Source organism: Mirounga angustirostris, unplaced genomic scaffold, assembly GCF_029215605.1.
Source record: "Mirounga angustirostris isolate CCGP_5_RB_7025 unplaced genomic scaffold, mMirAng1.0.hap1 SCAF_9, whole genome shotgun sequence".
NCBI classification, from domain to species: domain Eukaryota; kingdom Metazoa; phylum Chordata; class Mammalia; order Carnivora; family Phocidae; genus Mirounga; species Mirounga angustirostris.
The window spans coordinates 31860810-31882758 of record NW_026991717.1 but is presented as its reverse complement, the minus strand read 5'-3'; the positions used below and the strand labels follow the sequence as shown (position 1 = coordinate 31882758).

The 21949-nt window shown below is 53.6% G+C and overlaps 2 protein-coding genes across 7 annotated transcripts in view; both read right to left on the bottom strand.

Moving 5' to 3' along the window:
* Nucleotides 1–154: 154 nt before the first annotated feature.
* MAN2C1 (mannosidase alpha class 2C member 1) lies at nucleotides 155–11769 on the bottom strand. Of its 3 annotated transcripts, none has more exons than XM_045899666.3 (26): nucleotides 11516–11769; nucleotides 11109–11234; nucleotides 10544–10667; nucleotides 9130–9200; nucleotides 7892–8069; nucleotides 7358–7547; nucleotides 5938–6044; nucleotides 5657–5767; nucleotides 5183–5275; nucleotides 4940–5056; nucleotides 4662–4757; nucleotides 4411–4556; nucleotides 3911–4034; nucleotides 3466–3587; nucleotides 3288–3373; nucleotides 3006–3161; nucleotides 2713–2823; nucleotides 2449–2581; nucleotides 2109–2213; nucleotides 1870–2026; nucleotides 1632–1775; nucleotides 1162–1271; nucleotides 965–1044; nucleotides 701–849; nucleotides 471–580; nucleotides 155–395 (listed from the first exon to the last, which is right to left on the bottom strand). In XM_045899666.3, the coding sequence occupies exons 1-26, from the start codon at nucleotides 11614–11616 to the stop codon at nucleotides 269–271; spliced, it is 3174 nt and encodes a 1057-aa protein (XP_045755622.1). In that variant the 5' UTR covers nucleotides 11617–11769; the 3' UTR covers nucleotides 155–268. The 3 variants fall into 3 exon arrangements, with proteins under 3 accessions (XP_045755622.1, XP_045755620.1, XP_045755621.1); XM_045899664.3 differs by having other exon boundaries at nucleotides 2449–2543; nucleotides 2713–2810; nucleotides 11516–11760; XM_045899665.3 differs by lacking the exons at nucleotides 155–395; nucleotides 471–580; nucleotides 701–849; nucleotides 965–1044 and adding an exon at nucleotides 1387–1438 and having other exon boundaries at nucleotides 2449–2543; nucleotides 2713–2810; nucleotides 11516–11767.
* A 2214-nt stretch (nucleotides 11770–13983) lies between these two features.
* SIN3A (SIN3 transcription regulator family member A) overlaps nucleotides 13984–21949 on the bottom strand; it is a 70445-nt gene continuing 62479 nt past the window's right edge. For 3 of the 4 annotated variants that reach the window (XM_045899663.3, XM_045899662.3, XM_064570129.1), the window contains exons 20-21: nucleotides 17254–17461; nucleotides 13984–15079 (exon numbers count right to left, since the gene is read on the bottom strand). In XM_045899663.3, the coding sequence (XP_045755619.1) occupies nucleotides 14849–15079; nucleotides 17254–17461 (439 nt within the window). In that variant the 3' untranslated portion in view covers nucleotides 13984–14848. Of the gene's footprint in view, nucleotides 15080–17253; nucleotides 17551–21949 lie in introns of those variants that run through there. The other variant, XR_010404941.1, reaches the window with a different exon arrangement.

Genomic DNA, 21949 nt, shown 5'->3' with positions numbered 1-21949 from the left:
GGGGGGGGGGGGGGTGGCGGGGAGGTGCTGCAACCCAGACCCTGCACACACCGGTCAGTTCGGATCTTGCCCCTGCCCCCAAACGCCTGGGGAAAAGCCTTCCTCCCTGAGGACAGGCCCCGAGGGGAGTGAGCAGGGACTACTGCTAGCAGGGTTCCTGAGTCAAGGGTTTATTGTTCAAGAGATGACTGATCCTTGCTTCAGGCTGGGGAGGCAGAAGTGAGGAGCCCCCAAAGCCTTCCACACGTAAAACCCCACCGTCAGGGGCTCAGTTTGGAGGGGGCTGCAGCAGCAGCAACAAGGACCGCACTTGGAAGGGAGAAAAAGTGAGCTTCAGGCGGGAGTCCCGAAGGGGCAGGTGGCCGGCAGGGTCGCGCTGCTCCAGGAGGTCACAGCTGGAGAACAGGAGTGGGGGTCATGAGGGCCCCGCGAGGGCAGGACGCCCACCCCTACCCCGCGCCCCCACTCACAGGACGGCCTCCTGAACCGGCAGCGACGTGTGCAGCCAGCAGTCGACGTGGCTGCCGTGGGCCTCGTACAGCCTGAGGACCAGCGTGCGGCCCTGCGGGCTAGTCTCCGCCTGCGGAGAGAGGCGGGGTGGGGGTGGGGGGTGGGCGGGGCTGGGCGGACCCAGATGGGACCCCGCCCCTGCCGCCCCGCCCCCGCCCTGCCGCCCCGCCCCTGCCGCCCCGCCCCGTGCCTGCTTGACAGTCTCCAGCACGACCGCGGGCGAGGACACGGAGAAGGCGCTCCAGGAGGCGGCGGGCGCCGGGCCCGGGGCAGGCAGTGCCAACAGGGGGAAGTTGAGGCTGTAGGCAGCGCGGATAACGCCAGCGTCCTGGAAGGAGCCTGGAAATGCGGGGTGGGGGGGGGCCGTGGGCGTGCTGGCGTTTTGCCCACGGGCCGCTGGGAGAAACTGAGGCTCAGAGCAGGGCAGAGAGGCGGTCTGGGCCGCAGCACCCACCTTTGTGCGGCATCAGCGCGTAGGTGAACTCGTGGCGTCCCATGTCGGCAGTGGCGTCGGGGGCCTTTGGTGCCCGCAAGCTGGGGTGGGGAGGGTGGGGATGGGCCGGGCTGGAACTGCGGAGGCTCCGGCCCCGGAGTACCTGCGCCCCCATGCCAGCCCCCCCTCCCCCGGGGCCTGGCGGGCCCTCCACTCACAGCGAGAGGCTGAGGACGTTGCCTCGGACCGACGCGCCGTACTTGCAGTCGTTGAGCAGAGCCAGCCCAAAGCCGTGCTCTGACAGGTCCATCCAGCGGTGGGCCCACACCTGGGGGGCAGATCCCAGAGCCGCTTGGTGGCCCCGCCCCCTCCCTGGGCTCCCAAGCTCCCGTCGCCACAGTGAGGGCCAGCTCTGGGACTGCAGATGGAGCTCCAGCTCTCACCACAGGAGGCGCTGGGCACACCATCCAACCCGTCTAGGCCTCAGTTCCTCATCTGTGAAATGGGGATAATAGAATTCACCCCCACCAAATGGGCATGAGTGTCAAAACCCAAAGACAGCATTTAGCACAAGGCCTAGCACACAGGAGCCAGCAAATACTGATCAGCATCCTCCTCCTGACCCCACCCCACACCAGTCTCTTCCCAGCCAGGCAGGATCCAAACCCCACCCCACCCCATGTCAGACCTCAAATCGAGCCCAGTCCCAAGAGGTGTTGTGGTGTGTGGGCCGCTGCAGATGCCCGAACTGGACCTCATAGGTGGCCTGGGGGCTCCGCACGCGGGCGGGGAACTCCACCTTCAGGAACTTGTGGGCCTCATGCCAGTGCACCTGAGGTGGAAGGACAGACACACACAGGCCTGGGCCGCTCCCTCCTCCCCAGCCACACCCGGGGATAGATGCCCACCACCCTGCTTTCTGCTACCTCGGTGTGGAAGCGGACATAGGGGCAGCCAACGTCCAGCACGACCTCCTGGCTGAGCCGACTGTTGGGACTGATCTGCAGCAGGAACCAGGCGCTGCCCCGCAGGCCACCCTCAGTGCCCACTGCCAAGGTCCCTGCCTGGCCCAGCACTGGCTTCCTGTGGGATCGGGTGGTGGAGCTGAGCCAGGGCAAGCTGATGGAGGGGGCCCACCACTACCCCGGTCCTGCCCACACCAAACCGTGTCTCTAAATGGTAGTCCATGACGTCCCATGCGTCCCAGTACAGAGGGACATCATCGAACAGCACAAACTGGTTCCCCACGGTGCCCTCAGCAATGGCCTCCCTGGAAGGATGCAGAGATTGGTGCTTTAGAACTTTATGACCCTGAGTTGGGGTGGGGGCAGGGAGAGTAGGCCCAGGGGACAAGGGGACTCCTTCCTAGCCCAGCCTGCCCTGCCCTGTGTGGGTCCAGAGCCACAGGTGGGCTGCCATGGGCAGTACTGGGGCCAGGGGACAGAGGGAAGGGGGTCTGGGATCCACCTGCCAGGTACTGGAAGAGGGCAATGAGGAGTTGGCACCTGCCAGAGGCAACCAGCACCAGGGACGTCAGGCAGCCGGTTGGGTCCAGCCTCACCCGGATGATGCCGTTGTCCAGAGTCACAGAACCATCGGTCTTGACGGGAGGGGTCCTTGAAGCTGAGTCTGTGGGGACTTCCCACCACCAACAGCACCCCCAGCCCAGCCCCACCTCACCACTTGCTCCAGCTCGGGAGCTCAGAATCCCCACGTTGTCAGGGATGGCCCAGGAGGGGCCCCACCCAGCAGCACGTGCCCACACTCACCTCCTGCACCACGAACACAGGTTGCTGGGTCTGCAGGGGCTGCAGTGAGGTGGGGGCAGCAGCAGGAGCATAGCCCATGCTGGGTACTGTCACCAGGGCTGGGGATGAAGCCTGGGCATCAGTGCAGCCTCCCTGACCCTCCAAGAGCCTTGCTTGAGGGGTGGGTGGATCCTCCTCCTCCTCCCCTCCAGCCTGGGGCGTCCCAGGGCAGTGAGCCCCGAGGCAGTGTCCCCACCCCGGGTCTGGCCTCGGTCCCTCCTACTGCAGCAGCAGCCTTTCCCCCCAGCTCCTACCTAGGCTATGGGCCCCACCAGGCCTGGGCAGGGCCAACACTTCAGTGCGCTTCCAAGGCAGTGTGTTGACGATGAGGAGGCCCTCGGGCCCCGGCTCCCCGGCGCACAGGGCTGCAGCTGCGGCACTGAGCAGCGTGTTGCCGTGCAAACGGATATCTGCGGGGAGACCGGCTGCTCATGGGTGGGCGGTGGGTTTGGGCTGGGCCCCGAGTATCCCACAGGACACACTCTGGGCTCCGCCCCAGGCGTCGGCGACAGCGGCACACAGGTCATCAACCTCACCTTCGAAGTGGCACATGGCCTCCTCTGCTACCAGCTGGATGCAGCTTCCGGTCACCACGTCATGGAACTGGTTCAGGAGCAGGAGCCTGCGGGAGCCAAGGGTGGGGATGGGGAAGCTGTCCGAGGTGAGCTCGGGGCGGGTTTGGGGTGGGGGGGTGCGGGCAGAAGCCGGCCTGACCTCCAGAGGTGCTGCAGCTGGGCTGCCGGGTACAGGAACTGGGCGCTGCGGGCCACGGCCAGGCTGCTGAGCAGCTCCACGTCGTGCAGGATCCGCTCACACTCCCGGTTCCCCTTCTTGATCTGAGCAGGGTTGGGGGGTTGGTGGGATCAGTCCCAGGCCACCTTCCAAAGCCCTACCATGCTCAGAACCCCTGAGGCTCCCCAGGGCCTCCCAGATAAAGCCTCTGGTGGCTGACCTGCTCCCCCGTCAGCCCGTGGCCCGCCTTCTTAGGGGACACTCAGCCCTGCCTCCTCCAGGCCCCCAGGCCACCTGGCTCTGGTACTTCTCTCCTCCTGGTGCCGCCCCGGAACACAAGCCTCTCCCCCCCAGGTCTGGACTGAACTCTGGCCCCTGCAGAGCCAGGGCACACGCTCCCTGCTGGGCTCAGGGAGCAGCTCCTGACCTGGGCATGCGTGGTGTAGGTGCCGTTGTGTAGCTCCAGGAAGAGCTCCCCAACCCACGTGCACAGCTGCTCTGAGCCACTCTCCAGTGCGGAGAAGAGTCGCCCCGGAGAAGACAGCTGCACCCTGAGGGAGACCACAGCCTGGGTCGCCCAGCCTTGGGGGTACCGTGTGGCCCACCCTTCCTCCATGCCAGAGTGGACGAGAGATCCAGCCCCGACAGAAAGGAGCACCCCGCCCCCCCTCCAGAATGCTCCCTGTCCACGCAAAGCCAGTTCCGGACACACTGGGAGAGTTCTGTCTCCAGTAGATTTAAGCCCCTTCCCACAGGCAGCTTTCCCCCCCGCCCCACCCCCAGGGTGGAAGCTGGGAAGAGCCGATGGTGCCGGACTGGAGTGGGGCAAGGTCTGGCGGGAGAGCTGGACCGAATGTTTGAGCGGAGAGCAGGGCTGCAGGCCAGGGCACAGTGAGGTCCGAGGGCTGCTGGAGGGCCAGGGCGGACCTGGGCAGCCCGTCCGTATCGTGCAGCCGCTTCAGGCGGTCCACCATGGTCTGGGTGGGGCCCCCGCCCCCGTCCCCAAAGCCGAAGAGGAAGGCACTGTGGTTGCTCCGCCCCTTATCCCGGTTTTTGACCACGGTCTTCAGCACCTGGACAGGCGGGGCAGGGCAACCCGGGTCAGCCTAGGACAGGACACCAAGCCCTCTCCAGCGTGCTCCCCCCCCGCCCCACCTCAGCCACCGGTGCCCCCTCACCTCCTCCACACTGCCCTGCATCCCATATGAGTCGCCAGGTGGGAAGTGGGCCAGCACACGGGAGCCATCCAGCCCCTCCCAGAAAAAAGTATGGTGCTATGGGTAGGGAGACAGGAGAGGCACCAGTCAGGGCTGAGGCCTGTTGTGTAACCCTGGTGGGCGAGGGGGGGCACAGCCTCTCTGGGTGGGGGTTGGGTGGCCGGTCCAGGACCCCTTAGTAAGCTGGGCAGGAGATGAATGGGCCAGGCGGGGACCCTGGCCCCCTGAGGTCTGCTCACCGGGAAGGAGTTCACCAAGTTCCAGCTCAGTTTTTGGGTCAGGAAGTGCCTGATGCCGCAGCTGCGCATGATCTGGGGGAGCTGTGCTGAGTAGCCAAACGTGTCTGGGAGCCAGAACTGCGGGGAAAAAGGGGCTCTGGGACGCAGGAGCTGGGGCTCTTGGTGAAGCAGCCCCAGCCTCTCAGCCTCTCCCGGCTCAAGGTCAAGCTCCAGCCCACCTGCCCCCAGCAGCTTGCAGCCTACCTCGGAGCACATTTTCCCAAACTCCTGCAGGAAGAAGCTCTGGCCCTGCAGGAACTGCCTCACCATGGCCTCTCCGCTGGGAAGGTTCCCGTCCTGCCAGTGCGTGAAGACGGAGGCAGGCGGCATCAGCGCCGATGGGGACCAGGCAGGAGCTCGGGCCACCCCCAGCCCACGCAGGAGGAGCCAGGGCCCTGACAGAGGCTCGCAGCCAGTGCCCAGGGCTCTCCATCTCTTCGCTTCGGGCCCAGGGCTCTACCTGCTGGAGGGGAGGTTTCCCAGGGCGGGGGTCGGGCACCCTGCCACCGTGCTTGAGCCCCTCCTCCCCTTGGGGGTCCCGGGCCTTGGCATTCCAGGCCCCCCCACCCCCCACAGAAGGGGAATGAAGGGCCTGCAGAAAGTCACCTACCAGCAAAGCCAAGGAGGGGAGGCCAGAACAGCGTGGCCTGAGGCTGAGGGGTTGCAGATGGCACTTACCATCTCCACCCAGGTGCCCCCCACAGGCACAAACTGCCCTCGGCAGGCGAACTCCTGGAGCCGGGCATGTAGGCCAGGGTAGTGGCTCTTTACCCACTCGAGCTGCTGTGCCTGTGGGGCAGATGGGGCCCATGCTGGGGCAGGAGTGACAAGGACCGCACCCAGGCCTGAGCATGTGGGGCCAGTGGGCGGCTGAGGGTGGGGAAGAGCCCTCCTCCTCAGGCGTGAGAAGCCCCCAGGACCTCAGCCTCGGACTGCCCCACAATGGCTGTCTCTCTGACCTGGGAGCAGGCAAAGATGAAGTCCGGATTCTGCTCCATGAGCTGCACGGCTGATGCCCAGCTCCGGGCACATTTTCGCACAGTCTCCTTGAAGGGCCAAAGCCAGGCTGGACGGGAGGGGGTCGGAGATGGAGGGAGAACAGCAAGGTCCCCAGCTCCCCACAGATCTCCAGCCTCACCCCTGCCCCTCCCAGCGCCCTGCCCGCCCAGCCCGGGCCTCCAGAGGGCTGTCCTCCTCCCAGGCCCCTTTCCCTGCAAGGCCCTTTGGCGTCCCTCCTGAGCTTTCACTTCAAGACACTCTTGCAAGGTGGGAGTAGGGGCTGGGGAAAGGAGGCTGTCAGTTTTACAAGTCGGGAAATGGAGGCCCCATGCCCCTGAATAGCCTCACTCTGAGACTGAGGCCCCCCCACCCCTGAGAGGCCCCCCACCCCTGAAAGGATCCTATAAAAGGTGGCAGGAGCTATCACATGGGTGGATACTGCAGAAGGGGGGCATGGCATCTCGAGATGGATCTGCCTGGGCCGGCCATCCTGTGTGAGGCCCTACAGCCCCTCCTGGCCGCTAGGCCCCGGTTCCTTCCTCACCAGCCCAGAACTCCCACACTCCACTGCAAACCATGGCACAGCACAGAATGCCTTGTTCTGTGGTTCAGAGATGTTAGCTGCATCAGAATCAGTACCTTGGGGAGCTTGTTAAAAATGCAGATTTCCCGGGGCGCCTGGGTGGCTCAGTCGGTGAAGTGCCTGCCTTTAACTTGGGTCAGGATCCCAGGGTCCTGGGATCGAGCCCTTGTGGGGCTCCCTGCTCAGTGGGGAGTCTGCTTCTCCCTCTCCCTCTGCCCCTTCTCCCGCTCGTGCTCTCTCTCTCTCAAATAAAATAAGAAATCTTAAAAAAAAAAAATGCAGATTTCCCATAAGCCTCACAGATGCTGCAAACTCATCAAGTTCAAAGCTGAACTCATGACCCTCCCACCCCCATGCCCAGGAAACCTGCCCCTGCACATGAGCCCCATCTCCATTACTTCTACATTACTCCTCTCTGAGGACTGGGACACCCCTGTCAAACTCTTACTCATTCTCACTCGGTTCAAAGGTCACCTCCTCCATGAAGCCTCTCTGAGTCCTCCTGACCCATTAGGGTTAAGTGCCTCCATCATGGCCCCAACCCTGTCTACCTATTTTACAGCCATCAGTCTCTATAGTCCTACCTCCCAGTATCTAGCAAGGGCCACGTGGGACCTCAGATTTTGTTGAAAGAATAAATGAAGCCACACCTAGTGAAGCCCATTTTATAAATGGGGAAAACTGAGGTCCCGGAGGGGCAAGAGCTTGCTGGGGACAACGCAGTGCTTCCAGGGCAATAGCCAGGGCTTCAAGGGCACTCCTGCTTGCTCAGCCAACCCGGCCAGCCACCGCCCTACCTGTATCAATGTGGCAGTGCCCCATGGCATGGATGGTATGTTGACTTTCTCCTCCACGTTGGCCAAAGAACCTGGAGGCCAGGGCCTGGGCCACTGGGAAGGTCTCGGGCTGGGCAGGGTCACACACGTTCACCATCTGGTTGGCTGTGTACAGGGCCTGGAAGCTGCGCTGGTTGTCTTCCCCAAGGCCCTGCAGCAGGGTTCTGCCCCTTAATCTCCATCTGGAGCAAGGGGAGTCTCCAGAACTCGGCCCCAGCTGACATCTCAATGGTCCTCAGCAGAGCTCTTCCCTACCTCCGACCCTTTGCTCCTTCTGGTTCCCCCTGCTTAGTACTGTCTTCCTCCTCCCCTTTACAGAGGGAAGTCCTTTCAATACTCAAGCAGGCAGAAATACTCTCCCTCTTCTGGATTCCCAGACTCCCAACTCTCCAACCCAAGATACAACCCCTCCCCTGGGGATGGGGGGTGGGGGTGGGGGGGGTGGGCGCTGGGAAGGGCTCTAGAGTGAGCGGGTGGGGAAGGGGTGTCGATTACCTTGGCTATGCCCAGCAGCAGCTCCAGATCCACCAGGAGTCTGTGGACATCCCGGCAGAACACAGCCAGCTCAGCCCGGCTCACTTGGAACATCTTCTCTGGGTCAGGGGCTGCGATCATGGTTCCCTTCCCGGCCCCCAGGAGCCCATTGCAGGCTACTTCCACATAGACGGTCAGGCTACAAATGTGGGGAGGCAGCCTCAGGCCAAGAGATTGGCAGGGAGGGCTTGGGGAGGGAGGACCAAGGAGGCATCCACTGACCCGTCCCAGTTCGCCTGCAGGGTCCACACCCCAGAAGATCCCACAGTATGTCAGGGTGTGTGCAAGAGGGTCCTGTTCTGCTGATGAGCGTTCTGCCTTGGGCAGGGGCAATAAGTAGCCAAGTTGGGAACTGTGTGAATTATGCTGCTGCCCAGCCTTTTATTTCCATTTCCACAACTGTCTTTACGAAGCACTGCCTTGGTCTCAGAACCCTCTTCACATACAAAAAACACGTTTGGATCCCCCAGGTCCAGTCTTTCGAGAGCGCAAAGATCCAGCAGCCAGCACGGGGCGGGCCATTCTCTGGAGCCGCACAGTAGCCTGTGTTGTTGTTCTCCTCAGTCTTCGGAGAGCAAACGGGACTTCCTGGGAGAAGCCTTCCCTGACCCTCCTGCCAGCCCTCTCCTAAGTCAGGGACAGCCGCCCATACTGAGCTCCTGGTGTCTGCTTTCAGAGTCCTCATTGGTTTTGTAATTATGTAAGTTCTGTGAGTCCCCCTTGCTGTCAAGGACCACATTACTCACTACCACAGCGCTAGTATCTGGAAGCACCAGCTACAGTGTTCAATAAATATTAGAAATACAGTAATACTATGTCTGAGTTCTGAATGGTGTCATAAAATGCCCATGTTATAATATGGGACGAAAAAATCAGGATGCAAATTATCAAAGAAATACAACCTTAACTGGTAAGAACTACGGTGAGTGCTGAAATGTTAATGCTCACCTCTAGGTGGTGGGTTAATGGGAGTCATTTACTTCTTTGTGCTTTCTTGTATTTACCACAAGAAGGCAGACAGTATCTTTCTAGTCAGGGAAAAAAAAACAACCACCCTACTCTTTAAAAACAAACTGTGAGATTTGAGGATGCCTGTGCTGGAGGTGGGCGTTTTGGGTCACTCTGGGCCTCAGTTCCTCCTTACCCACTGGGGCCCCTGCCCCCCAGCATGGTCAACCAGGGCACGGGGACTCCCTCACCTCCGGGGGTCTCCTTCCTCCAGCCTGTCAGTCAGGATGTAGCTGGTTTTCTCCCCCTCTGTGGTCAAACCCTGGTGGGGAGTGGAATGAAAGAGATAGGGCCTGAGGCTTTTGGACAGTTCAGGTGAAATATATAAGCCGAGAGAGGCCAGGTCTCTCCGCCTAGTCCCCAGCCTGGCTCCTCTCTCCTACTCAAGGCCAAGATTGGCAAATCAGGGACCCCTGGTAGCCCGTGCCCAACCCCCACAGCAGCCCGAGTGCCATGATCCCAAATGGCACCTGTTTGCCAGCTTTCACAAAAGCCCCTGATCTTATGGGAAGGGTCTCGGCAGGTACCACGAAGCATGGGTTTGGCTTCTGGTGGCCCCTGTACCACTGAGTAAGTATCTGAAGGGGAACTCTATGAAGTCAGATGCAGGGTTGCCTCATTCCTTGCTATATCCCAAGTGCTTACCATAGGGCCTGGCCCAGAGAGGGCACTCAGGAGACATCTGCTGAGCCAATAACAGGAGAGAGGGGGAAGGAGGGGTTTACCATCTTTCCATACCAAAAGAACAACAGTCCTACCCTGAGAGGGAAGTTAGTCTAACTGGAATGGAAGCTGAGCAAATGAACTGACCTCTGTATATTTTAGTTTCTTTATCTGTAAATGGGCCTAAAGACCCCCCACCTATGATTATAAAGATTAAACCTAATATTGGTGGATTCATAAACAAGACACTTAATTGTTATATCTGGGGAACTGGGGATGCTGTGATAGGGAGATCCATTACTTCAGGGGAAGAGGACTTGAATTTTTACTTTATACCATCCAGAACTGTTTGAAAGTTTCCCCCCATAAGTATATGCTATATATAATAAAGACTGGTTTATTAAAAACTAAAAATAGGGGCGCCTGGGTGGTTCAGTCAGTTAAGCGTCTGACTCTTGATTTCAGCTCAGGTCATGATCTCAGGGTTGTGAGATCGAGCCCTGCGTTGGGCTCTGTGCTGGGTGTGGAGCCTGCTTAAGGTTCTCTCTCCCTCTACCCCTCCCCCCTCTAAAAAACAAAACAACAACAACAACAAAAACCAACTAAAAAGTCTGCAAAGCCACTAGTCTGGCACCTGGCACCTAGTAGAGGGTTAATAAATGGATATGCTGCATCTATTATTATTGTACTCGGTTAGCAACTATTTTCAGGACAGAATGGGAAAGTGGCCAGTCAGTGGCAGGGTTGGTTTAGCACTATGATTATGTTAAGACCCATAAGCCATCCAACTTTCCAATATGATAGGGACCTATCACAGGAGGGCCCAACTGGCAACTTCCCCAGTCCTGAAATTCTGATACCCTGCAGGCAGGGCCACTAAGCTGTGCCTTCTTCACAGACCTGGGTTGAAAGGGGGCCAAACCTATCCCTAGAGCTACTCACCTGGACCGGTTCTCCATCTCGCCACACCAGGCCTTCTCCATCACTTTCCCAGCGAAGGTGAACTTCCTGACCCACCCATGCCTCCGGGATGGTCAGCTCTACCCGAAACCAGCAGGTCCACCACCTGCAAGACAGCCAATGGGATGGGCCTAGGGGTCGAAGCCCTTTTCCTTTTGCCAGACTTCCTTGGATTAAGGGTCAGTGGGGACTTGAGACTTTCTCCAAGCATCCACAGCATCACAAGGTATTCATCTTGGTTCCACAAGAAAGGAGCAACAAGGTGTGCAGCAAGGTGAGGGGAAAAGGCAGACAAGTCAGGGGTCTGTGATCCGTCCTAGAGTGTCTTCCTGAGGGGTGTCTAGGTGCTGGGAGAAGGCAGGGGCGGGGGGATGAAAACTCTTCCATGAAAACTGAGGGACCAGGGAGCTGCTTCCAGCAGAGGGTGCTGCTCTGTCCCGAGTGGCTGTCTAGGACCGTGGGCGACCGTGGAGGTGTGGCCCTTCGAGCCAGTGAGCGAGGGAGAGGGCTGCCCGCGGGCCCCGCCTTCCCTCCGGGCGTTACCCACGTGGGGCCGAAGCTGTCGCCGATCTGCGCGGGGCGGAACTCCTGCTGCACCGCCTCCTGGTAGGGAAGCCTCTCGGGCGTCTGGAAGCTGGAGAGCGCGGCCACCGGGCAGCTGTCCCCGAAGAGCCTGGGCGGAAGAAGCCGGTAGGCGCGCGCTCGAGGCCGCCCCCGTTCCGCCCGCGGGCCAGTCGGCAATGGGGATGCGCGTTCCCTCGATCCACCGCCGAGAAGGCTGCCCCCCAGCACAGCCTCTCCCCACCCCTCCTCCCGGGCCCCTGCCCTGTGCCCTGTCCGCGGCGGGCACTTCGTCCCTCGGCCCGGGTCGCCGCGGCTTGGGTTTCCCCCCGGAAGGGAAGGCTGGGGCTCGCGGACGCGGCGGGCCGGCGCCCTGGGCGAGGGGGCCCCCACCTGCCGCGGAGGTTACAGTCCGTAAAGTAGAGCGGCGACACGAATTTCTCCACCCGCTCCAGCGTAGTGCGCCAGTGCTTCAGGGCCGGCGCCGCCGCCATCGCCGCGCGCCCGCTCTTCTCCCCGGAAGGCCCCTGCCGCTGCCGGCGCGGCCCACGGCCGGGAACCAAAGGTTCCGGCGTCCGAAGGGCGCCTTTCAGCCCCGGGCGGCTTTTCTTGGAACACTGGCGGCTCTCGGAAGCCCCGCCGCGCTGAACTTTGAGCGGGCAGCTGAGAGCCAAGAATGCGGCTTCCGAGGCTCTCCTCTAGCTCTTCCGAACCGGCGGGCCACCGGGCAAATCCCTAAGTAGAACGGCAAGTTTGACGCTTAGATTCTCCGAAAGTCCTGACAGAGACCGGGGACTTTAGGCAGGACGGGCGGGAGCCCCAGCTGTTGCAGACGCAGGTCACCAGGGCTCAGAAGCCACGTGCGGGAACCGGCTAGTTCTCCAGATCCAGCCAGACCTCTGGTGCTAGCTATCTCGAAAACCTGCTTAACGTGGGAAGAGCTAGGAGCCAGGACCTGTGCTTTGAAGCTGATCGGCAGACATGTGTTAAATAGGGAGGGCTTTGCACCCCAATAACCGGAGCTTCCTCCTACATATTTTGTGTATATAGCTGTCATCACCAGAAACCCTGAGAATATTTTGATGTGATGGCAATCACAGTCATAGCATTCAAGATCCCACTTGAATAACATTTCACCACACAGGACTGGAGAGTTCAGAAAAGCCACAATGCCAGAAAACACCTCCAATTTCATCCTTACCCTGTCCATTGGCAGTTTCTTCTTCCCCCTTCTAGGATTGCCAAGCAGTGCTTGTCTATAAAATCATTACTAAGAAAAGTATATACACATTAGCCCTGGTATTTTAACGGAAATACTGACCAAGTTCACATTTCAAGTGCAAATCACAGGGAAAGGTGACTAAGTACAGAATACCAAACGTGATTTAAACTAAAGATAACTCGCTGCTATAACACAGGTTGAGTTTAGAGTTGGGAGTTCAGTTTTCAGATGGCAAGAGGCATCAAGATGGTGCTTGTGAAAACCCTGGCAGTAGGTGAAGCTCCCTCTTCTTTTGGTTGCCCTGATGGGTTGCATTTTCTCCTGAACTTGGCCCTGAAACCAGATCCTGACCTGCAGGCAGGTAGGTCTGGACGTAACCGTGCAAGGACAGCCAACAGCTGCGGCTGCCCCTGGCCAGACCCCATCAATTTCTCCCATAATTCCAAATCAACATGACCTTTCTTGAGTGAGCAGAGGGGGATAGGTGAGCTATTACTGGGAAAACCCGAAGATCTTTCCCCTCAATCAATATGTATCACTGTACCTCCAAGTCAGGCACTGCCCTACCTTCCACCCTACAATCTCCTCCCACAAGGCCCTTTTACCACCCCCTATACTTTGGGGCTCAGAGTCTCCTTTCCCCCTGCAACAAAAAGGTCTAAAATTGGAGAAGTCTATACCATGTGTTTTTAAAGTTCAGAAGCCCCCAAATTTGTAGTCTTTGGTGGCAGTGTTGGGGGTTTTTAAGCGAACAAAACCACACAAACACTGTTGGTTACTTTACAACGGAGACTAGGGCAATGGTTGATGGAGAATAAATCTACCAGAGTACTGGGAGGGGTTGTTGGTCTTTGTTCAGAAACTCCAGGGTGAAGACATACAAAACTCCTAATCACTCAGTTTAAATGTCTAGTCTGCCGGTCTAAATTTACGTAATTAAAAAAATATATATTCCATTTGCAGTTGCTAATAATGTAGCAAATCTTCTCTCTCCCAACCCCATTTATACTACACACCTTGTACACATTTCTTTCAAATACTGGTTTGGTACTTAAGTTGTTCACCCCCATTTCCAATTAAGGATAAGAAAAACAACACAGAGAAATGCAAACCAAAGAGCCAGACAACTACCCAAAGAGAAAATATTTCCAAACAGTTGAAATAAGGGGAAAAACATGTACTGAAAGAATCAAGTATTCTTTTTTAAAAATTTGGAGTATTTTGATTTGGACAAGTGCAATGAACTGCTAACTATTTAAAGCAAATTCTTGTTTGTGCCGAGGGTAAGGAACTGTGGCCCAAATCCCTGCTCCCCAATAGTTCTCTGGTGAGGACAAGGGACTTGGGTTGAGAGTTCATTCCTTAAGTAAGAACCAAGCTTTATTTATTTACAAAAAAAGAGAGAGAAAGAAAGGAAGAAAGAAGGAAAGACAGAAGGAAGGAAGAAAAAGAGAAAGAAAAAAAGAAAGGAGAAAAAGAAAAAAGTTGGGGCAAGGGGGAAGACAAGTTTTACACAAAAGTACTACAACGGTAACTCCCTTTGGTAAAAAGTGTAATAAATGTCTTGGACATCTCTTCATAGGTACTAAATCTGAAGCCACATAGAACTATGGTACACAAGAAGCTAGAGCAGTTATGCTAGCACATCAAAGCATATTTCTTTTAATAAAAAATCGACAGTATGTACATTATTTACAAAAAAAAAGAAAAAGAAAAACCAAGTTAAAATTGTGTGCGTGTGTGTGTGTGTGTCAGAGAGTAAAGCTGGTGGATGGCACTAGGGTAGACTAGTAAAGAAGCAGGTACAAAACAGTTCCACGGGAGCTAAAAAGGACGACGGATTTGAACTTGCTGAGGCTGAGAACCAGAGGAGAGTGTAAAGGGTGGGCCGCGAGGGATTCATCAGGAAAAACCCACAAGATGATCAATCCCAAAGCCAAACTGCAGGTCCCAGATAAAATCTAATGGGTGATCTAGATGTGCTCGAGTGACCAGGAGGGGAAAAAAAAAAAAAAAAAAAAATCAAATCCAGTTTTTTTTTCCTTTTGGGGGGAGAGGAGAGGAGCAGTGACCATCAGAGTTACAATCCATCTGAGCGGTGAGTCCTTCCCCAGTCTGTCAGTGCACGCCCATCCAGTCAAGGTGTGAACAGCATCTGGCTCCTTCATCGAAGGTCAGGCCCCAGGAAACTCCAGTCTTGGCTCTGCTGGTGTGTGCAAGCAAGCTGCATGTCTCTGTGCTTGCATGGATTTCCTTCCCCTCTGGGGCAGGCTAATACCCCAGACCCCTTAGGAAAAGTTCCAGCTCTGGCTTTGTAAGGTATCCACGTTCCCTATATGTAGCCCACTTGGTGCCAGGTTGCACCAGCCACACACTGATCAGGTGGCCATGTCCCAGAGAGGCCCAGTGAGGCTTGAAAGGCATCTTCCTTGTTTCTTCAGTGTGCGTGAGTGCACGCGCTCCCCACACACACCCCCCTCAAGTTATCTGCTCTCGCTTTGCAGTTACGGGGCTTTGAACACTGTGCCATATTTGACACGGTACTTGTTAATGCTCACAAAGTGCAGGGTCTCTGTGTCACAGGTGGTGGTACAGGGCACCAGGCCCTCCAGCCCCTCACCCATGAGCCACTTGCTGGTCTCTGCTGCCATTTCACGGGGCACATGCTCCTTGGTCCATTTATCTACCCAGGCCTGGAACCTCTGATGTAGCCGCTTGCTTACACGTTCATGGGACTGCAAAACAGAACAAGAAAAAAAAAAACCAACCATGAACAAAACAAAACAAGCCAAAAAACACCTCTTCAAATACAAAGCCTAATTTTCTCCTAAAGTAGCAGAGGAAAAGATGTGGGGTCAAGCCTTTGATACTACTGGTTAGTTAGGAGTCTCTGTTTAAAGAAGAAAATTGAAAGAGACTAAGAACACAGAGCGTGTAGAGTTGGAACCCGTAAAGCCCCTTAAGAAATGCCAACATGGGGTCTGAGCAGAACGAGCCTAGTAGTTCTCATTTTTAGCATTCATTAGTATCAACTAGGGAAACTGATAAAAATACAGATTTCCTCGTTTTCATCAATCTGCATTTTTAAACTAGCAGCCCAGCTGCTTCTAATGTACCCGAATGAGACACAATGAGTTGCAGCTATTAGGTCATTCTGTCAGCATGGAAATCCACTCCTAGTAAGACAGAGCAAGGCAAAGGGCTTAAAACCCACCTTCCCTTCAGGGTATTACCCGACCCTGCATAGCAGGGCGTGGGACATGGCTGAACTTCAGGGGAGGTTTATGCTCCCACCTACCCATCCAGTAAATGTTTATCAGTGCCTATGTGTGAGGCAGAGCAGGAGATGCAAAGATGAATTAGGTGTTACCCAGCTCCTCAAATAATATGCATCAGACATACAACACACATCATCATGAGAGAAGTCTATTAAACCACCCACCCATCATCTCCTATTTGAATGATCTCTAGTCCTTTCAAACTACACCAGTTCAAAACACAGGCTTGATGTGCCCCCACCCCCTTCCTATCAACAGATTATACCTCTAAACTGCCCATTTATTCAAGCAGAAGCCAACAAAAACAAAACAAAAAGACCAGGCATCATCCTTGATGTTCTACTTTCTCTTACCTACTCACATCCGATCATTTCCACATCCTGACAATTGTTATCTCCAAATTGTACCTTTGATCTAATTCTTACAATTTCACCGCCACCCTGGTAGCCTGGGCCACAGTCACATCTCACTTGGACAAGAGCATCTTTTGAGCATTCTCTGCCTTTCCAACTTCATGCCCCAAATCGTCCCCACTGGGATGGACAGCAGTCCAAGCCATCCTGTCAACAATGTCCCCATGTACTGCAAACAAAATCCAAACCACGGTCTATGAGACTAGTGATGATGTCTCTGCCCACCCTTCAAGTACGCCACTCTCCCTCTGGCTCAAGCCACACTGATGCTTCTAGTTTCTCAAACATGCCGAGTCCTTTCCTCCCTTCCGGCATTGCATTTGCTGATTTCCTTCATCTAGAAAGCACCAACCCTCAACTCCTCACCAGGATGGATCATGGTCACTGTTCCAACCTCAAGCGTCACCTCCTAAGGAAGATCTCCCCCACCACACAAACAGAGCCTGAATGCCAGCTCCCCACAATCACTTCACCTAGTTTCTCTCCTTCCTGGTTGTCCCCAAGGCCTGGTACAATCCTGCTATAAAACTGCCCCAGGAAGCTTTCACAGTTGAGACAGCATGTGAGAACAAAGAGAATTCATAAGCAATACCACTTGAAATGCAAAAGCTGGGAGGAGCTTCGCTGAGGTGTCACTGGCTTTTGTGGATTGAACTGTGTCCCCTGGAAATCATTGTGCTGAAGTCCTCCCCCCAGTACCTCAGAATGTGACCTAACTTAGAAATAAAGTTGTGGCAGATGTAATCAGTTAAGATGCAGTCAGACTGTAGCACGGTGGACCTAGAGTCCGGTATGACCGGCCCCCTTTAAAAGGGGGACACTGGACACAGGCACACAGGGAAAACGCAACGTGAAGAAGATGAAGGCGGAGACCTGCATGCCAAGGAAGGCCAAAGACAGCCAGCAAAACACCAGGTGCGAGGAGAGGCATGGAAAAGATTCTCCCTCACAGCCCTGGTTCAAACCAACTCTGCCACAATTCAATTTTTGACTTTTAGCCTCCAGAATTGTAGGACAATAAATTTCTGTTGTTTAAGGCACACAGTCTGTGGACCTTTGTTCTGACGTCTTTAAAAGAATACACCTGTTTACTCAACAATTCTCAAATCCAAGAGGTGGTTCTCATAAAGGGAGAGAAACAGTCAGGAACCTCTGCAGTAGGCCTGGGCCTGGCAGGGGAGGGAGAGGTATGGAGAAATTCCAGTGACCGGTTCTTACCTGATGAGCCCGGAGCAAGGCAGTTCTCCGATACATGTAGTCCTCTGACTTGATCACATACACCATCTTGTAGGAATTCAACTTGAATCTACACTCCAGTTTATCCAGGCTATCCACATTCTCCATGGTCTTCTTGCTGTTTCCTTCCTTCCCTTCCTTTTCCTGCTGTTCTCGACCACGCTGACATTTCCGGATCCGCCTCAGATTCCTACAAAGCAGAGAAGCCCTGCAGGATCAGAGCTCCTCCAGATGCGGATTCCTATGAGTCCCCTCAAAGGGGTTCTCCTTCTCGTATGCCTTTATAGCAGTTATCACAATTTCAGTTACATATATCTCCAATGGTTTGTTAAAAAAAAAAAAAGTTTCAAATGCAGAAATACATAGAATATAAAGTAGAAATTAACCATCTCTTACCCCAGATTCTCCGAATCCCATGTGCCTTGGCAGAGGTAGCCACTGATAGTTTTGATTTTAAACCTTCTAAGCCTCTCTGAATTCACATACGTAATCACTCACTATAGTTCTGCTTTGGGATGCTTTTAAAGACAAAACAGGATCATACTATAAAGATTTTATTATTCTCCACTTTTCACTTAATGTGAAGGTTTCTTTCATTTCACCAAAGACTTGTCACATTCTCTTGAATTGCTGCAGAGTAACATGCCTTAATTGAACCATTCCTTAATAGGAATCAATCAGGGCTCCTCACCTGAACCACGGAGCAAAGATGATTATTTGCCTATTTTTTCTTTTTTTTTGAAGATTTTATTTATTTATTTGTGAGAGAGAGAATGAGAAAGAGCACATGAGAGGGGGGAGGGTCAGAGGGAGAAGCAGACTCCCTGCCAAGCAGGGAGCCCGATGCGGGACTGGATCCAAGGACTCCAGGATCATAACCTGAGCCAAAGGCAGTCGCTTAACCAACTGAGCCACCCAGGCGCCCTTGCCTATTTTTTCAATCCCCCCGCAAAGATGGTACATAACTCCTCTGTATTCTACCTACACAGTTAAGAAGACAATTCACATCAATGGATGCCCTGGCAGGTATTTAGAGCTGAATTCTCTCCAAAAGCAATTAGAAGAAAGCTTGTCAGCCAGACAATTATATTGTTTCTAATACTTTGCTATGAAAAAAGATTGCTTCAGTGAATATCTTTGTATACATGTATTTCTGTAGGACAGCAGTTCTTTGGTCCAAGGACCCTTGGGGGCCCCCAAGACTCTCTTCAGGAGATCTGTGAGATCAAAACTATTTTTTTTTTTTAAAGATTTTATTTATTTATTTGTGAGAGAGAGAATGAGAGACAGAGCACGAGAGGGAGGAGGGTCAGAGGGAGAAGCAGACTCCCTGCTGAGCAGGGAGCCCGATGTGGGACTCGATCCCGGGACTCCAGGATCATGACCTGAGCCGAGGGCAGTGCCTATGTGTGAGGCAACTGTGCCACCCAGGCGCCCCAAAACTATTTTCATAATAATACTCAAACACAGTAATACTGAAACATATATAGAAAACTTATTTTCCTATGTTAACATTTACACTGGCAGTGCAAAAGTAATGGTGAATAAAAATGCTGGTGGCACCAAACTGTCCTTAGAAACCTTTATATTCTTCTCTGGCCATGCTCTGGCAATTAAAAGAGGAAAGCTGGGGGACGCCTGTGTACCTCAGTCAGTTAAGTGTCTGCCTTTGGCTCATGTCATGATCCCGGGGTCCTGCGTTCAAGCTCAGTGGGGAGTCTGCTTCTCCCTCTGCCCCTCCCCCTGCTCATGCTCTCTCTCTCAAATAAATAAATAAAATCTTAAAAAAAAAAAAAAAGAGGTAAGCTGGTTTCACTTAAGAATGTCCATGATGGGGACGCCTGGGTGGTGCAGTCGGTTAAGTGTCCAACTCTTGGTTTCAGCTCAAGTCATGATCTCAGAGTTGTGAGACTGAGCCCTATGATGGGCTCCGTGATCAACGTAGAGTCTAAGTTTCTCTCTCCCTCTCCTTCCACCCCCTCCCCATGCTCTCTAAAAAATCTTTTTTTTTTTTTTTTTAAGATTTTATTTATTTGCCAGAGAGAGAGAACACAAGCAGGGGGAGTGGCAGGCAGAGGGAGAAGCAGGTCCCCCGCTGAGCAGGGAGCCCGATGCGGGACTCGATCCCAGGAACCTGGGCTGAAGGCAGATGCTTAACTGACTGAGCCACCCAAGCATCCCTAAAAAAATAAAACTTGAAAACAACAACAACAAAAACACACATCCTTGAGGGGCGCCTGGGTGGCTCAGTCGGTTAAGCAGCTGCCTTTGGCTCAGGTCATGATCCCAGAGTTCTGGGATCCAGCCCCGCATCAGGCTCACTGCTCGGCAGGGAGCCTGCTTCTCCCTCTCCCTGCCTCTCTGCCTACTTGTTCTCTATCTCTGTCAAATAAATAAATAAAATCTTTAAAAAAAAAAAACCCCAAAAACCACACATCCTTGATGAAGCAGTAACATATTTTTCAAATCCCAGCCCCTTAGTTCACATCCTTTTAAAATGCTATGTGGGAAAATGTGAACTACACATACAGCACCCTCGTGTGCCAAAACACTATGGGATTCTTAAAGGGAAGCACTCGAGCACTGCCTGAGTGGCAAATGGATCACTTTTTTTTACCTGAAAGAACAATGGACTAGCCATCCTGGAGTATGTGCTGGCAGCTATTTTCTCAAAAAATGAACAATGGGGCACCTGGGTGGCTCAGTTGTTAAGTGTCTGCCTTTGGCTCAGGTCATGATCCCAGGGTCCTGGGATCGAGTCCCACATCGGGCTCCCTGCTCAGCAGGAAGCCTGCTTCTCCCTCTCCCACTCCCCCCTGCTTGTGTTCCCTCTCTGTGTCTCTGTCAAATAAATAAATAAAATTTTAAAAAAACAAAAACAAAAACAATGAAGGGGCGCCTGGATAGCTCAGCTGGCTGAGTGTCGGACTCTTGGTTTTGGCTCAGGTCATGATCTCAGGGTCATGATCTCAGGGTCATGAGATTGAGCCCGGGAGGCCAGGCCCGGGGCTCTGCGCTCAGCGGGGAGTCTGCTTGAGATTCTCTTCCTCTCCCTCTGCCCCTCCCCTACTCATGCCCCCCCAAATAATCTTTAAAAAAATGCTACCTGATATAATCCACATAAACAAAAGCTTTTTGAAATACTCAGTCTCTAAGAATATAAGGGATCTCAAGGCCAAAAAGACTGAGAATCTCAGGTATAATAGCTGTAAGGCAAATTATTAGAAACCAAAGCTGTAGGGTAAAGTTCCCATATATTTTAATTGCCCTGGCCCCAGAATGATTGTATCAATTTATATTTTCCCCACAGAATATGAAAGTGCTTTCCTAGCCCACACCCTCTACAACACAGGTTATAAATCTTTCAAAAACTTGGCCAACCTGGGGAGAAATACAGGATACGTTTACTGTACTAGTTCATAAACCTGGAGATGAAGTCTGTTTTGTTGAAGAGAGGCCTGGCACAGAGCAGCTGCTCGAAGTCTGCCAAATGAACCAAGGAATGAGGAGGCTGGCAGGACCCTTCTGCTCACACACCCCCTTTTCATGTTCTGACTAGAACTCAGTCTAATAGTAACAACAACACAGATCTTCCTTGACTTAGGGGTTACATCCTGATAAGAAGTTAAAAATATTGTAAGTCAAAAGTGCATTTTATAAACCTAACCTACTGAATGAACATCACAGCTTAGTCTAGCCCACTTTAAAGTGCTCAGAACACACTTTAGCCTACAACCGGGCAAGATCATCTAACACAAAGTCTATTTTGTAATAAAGTGTTGCATATGTCATGTAATTTATTGACTACTGTCTGGAAAATGAAAACGAAGTGGCCGTATGGGTACAGAACGGTGCTAAGTGTGTCAGTTCTTGACCCTTGTGCTCGTAAGGCTGACCAGGAGTTGGGGCCCCTGCCCAGCATCGCAAGAGGGTCATACCACAGATCACTAGCCTGGGAAAAGACCCAATTCCAAATTCAAAATGGTTTCTAGTGAGTGTGTCTCACTTTTGTATCACTGTAAAGTCCAAAAATCAATAGTCAAACTATCCTAAGTGGGGGACCATCTTTATTGGGATAATACCTTTCTGGAAATGTAAGACGTGGGATTTCACGTATGAGCTTCTGGGAAGGAAGAAAGCGACTCTACTACAGCAAAACCTCTTTTCTACTTTTGAAACTCCATTTTCATCCTCAGATAGAGGACCAACAACACACTGCCCATAAATAGGGAGGAAATTTTCAAAATTCTGTGAAGTGAATATAGCAGACCTAAGACTATCTTTTGTGAGTTTTTCCTATTATCTTCAAAAGAGAGCTCTACTTTATTATTTTTTAGAAATGTAATTCTAATACAGTTAACACACAGTGTTGTATTAGCTGCAGATGTACAATATAGTGATTCAACACTTCCATACATCAGCCAGTGCTCATCTCGACAAGGGTCCTCCTTAATCCCCATCACCTATGTCACCCACTCCCCCACCCACCTCCTCTGGTGGACCATCAGTTTGCTCTCTAGTTAAATGAGTCTGTTTCTTGGTTTGTCTCTCTCTTCTTTCTCCCCTGTGGCTGGTTTATTTCTTAAATTCCACATATGAGTGAATTCATATGGTATTTGTCTTTCTCTGACTTATTTCACTTAGCTTATACTCTATAATACCCTCTAGCTCCACCCAT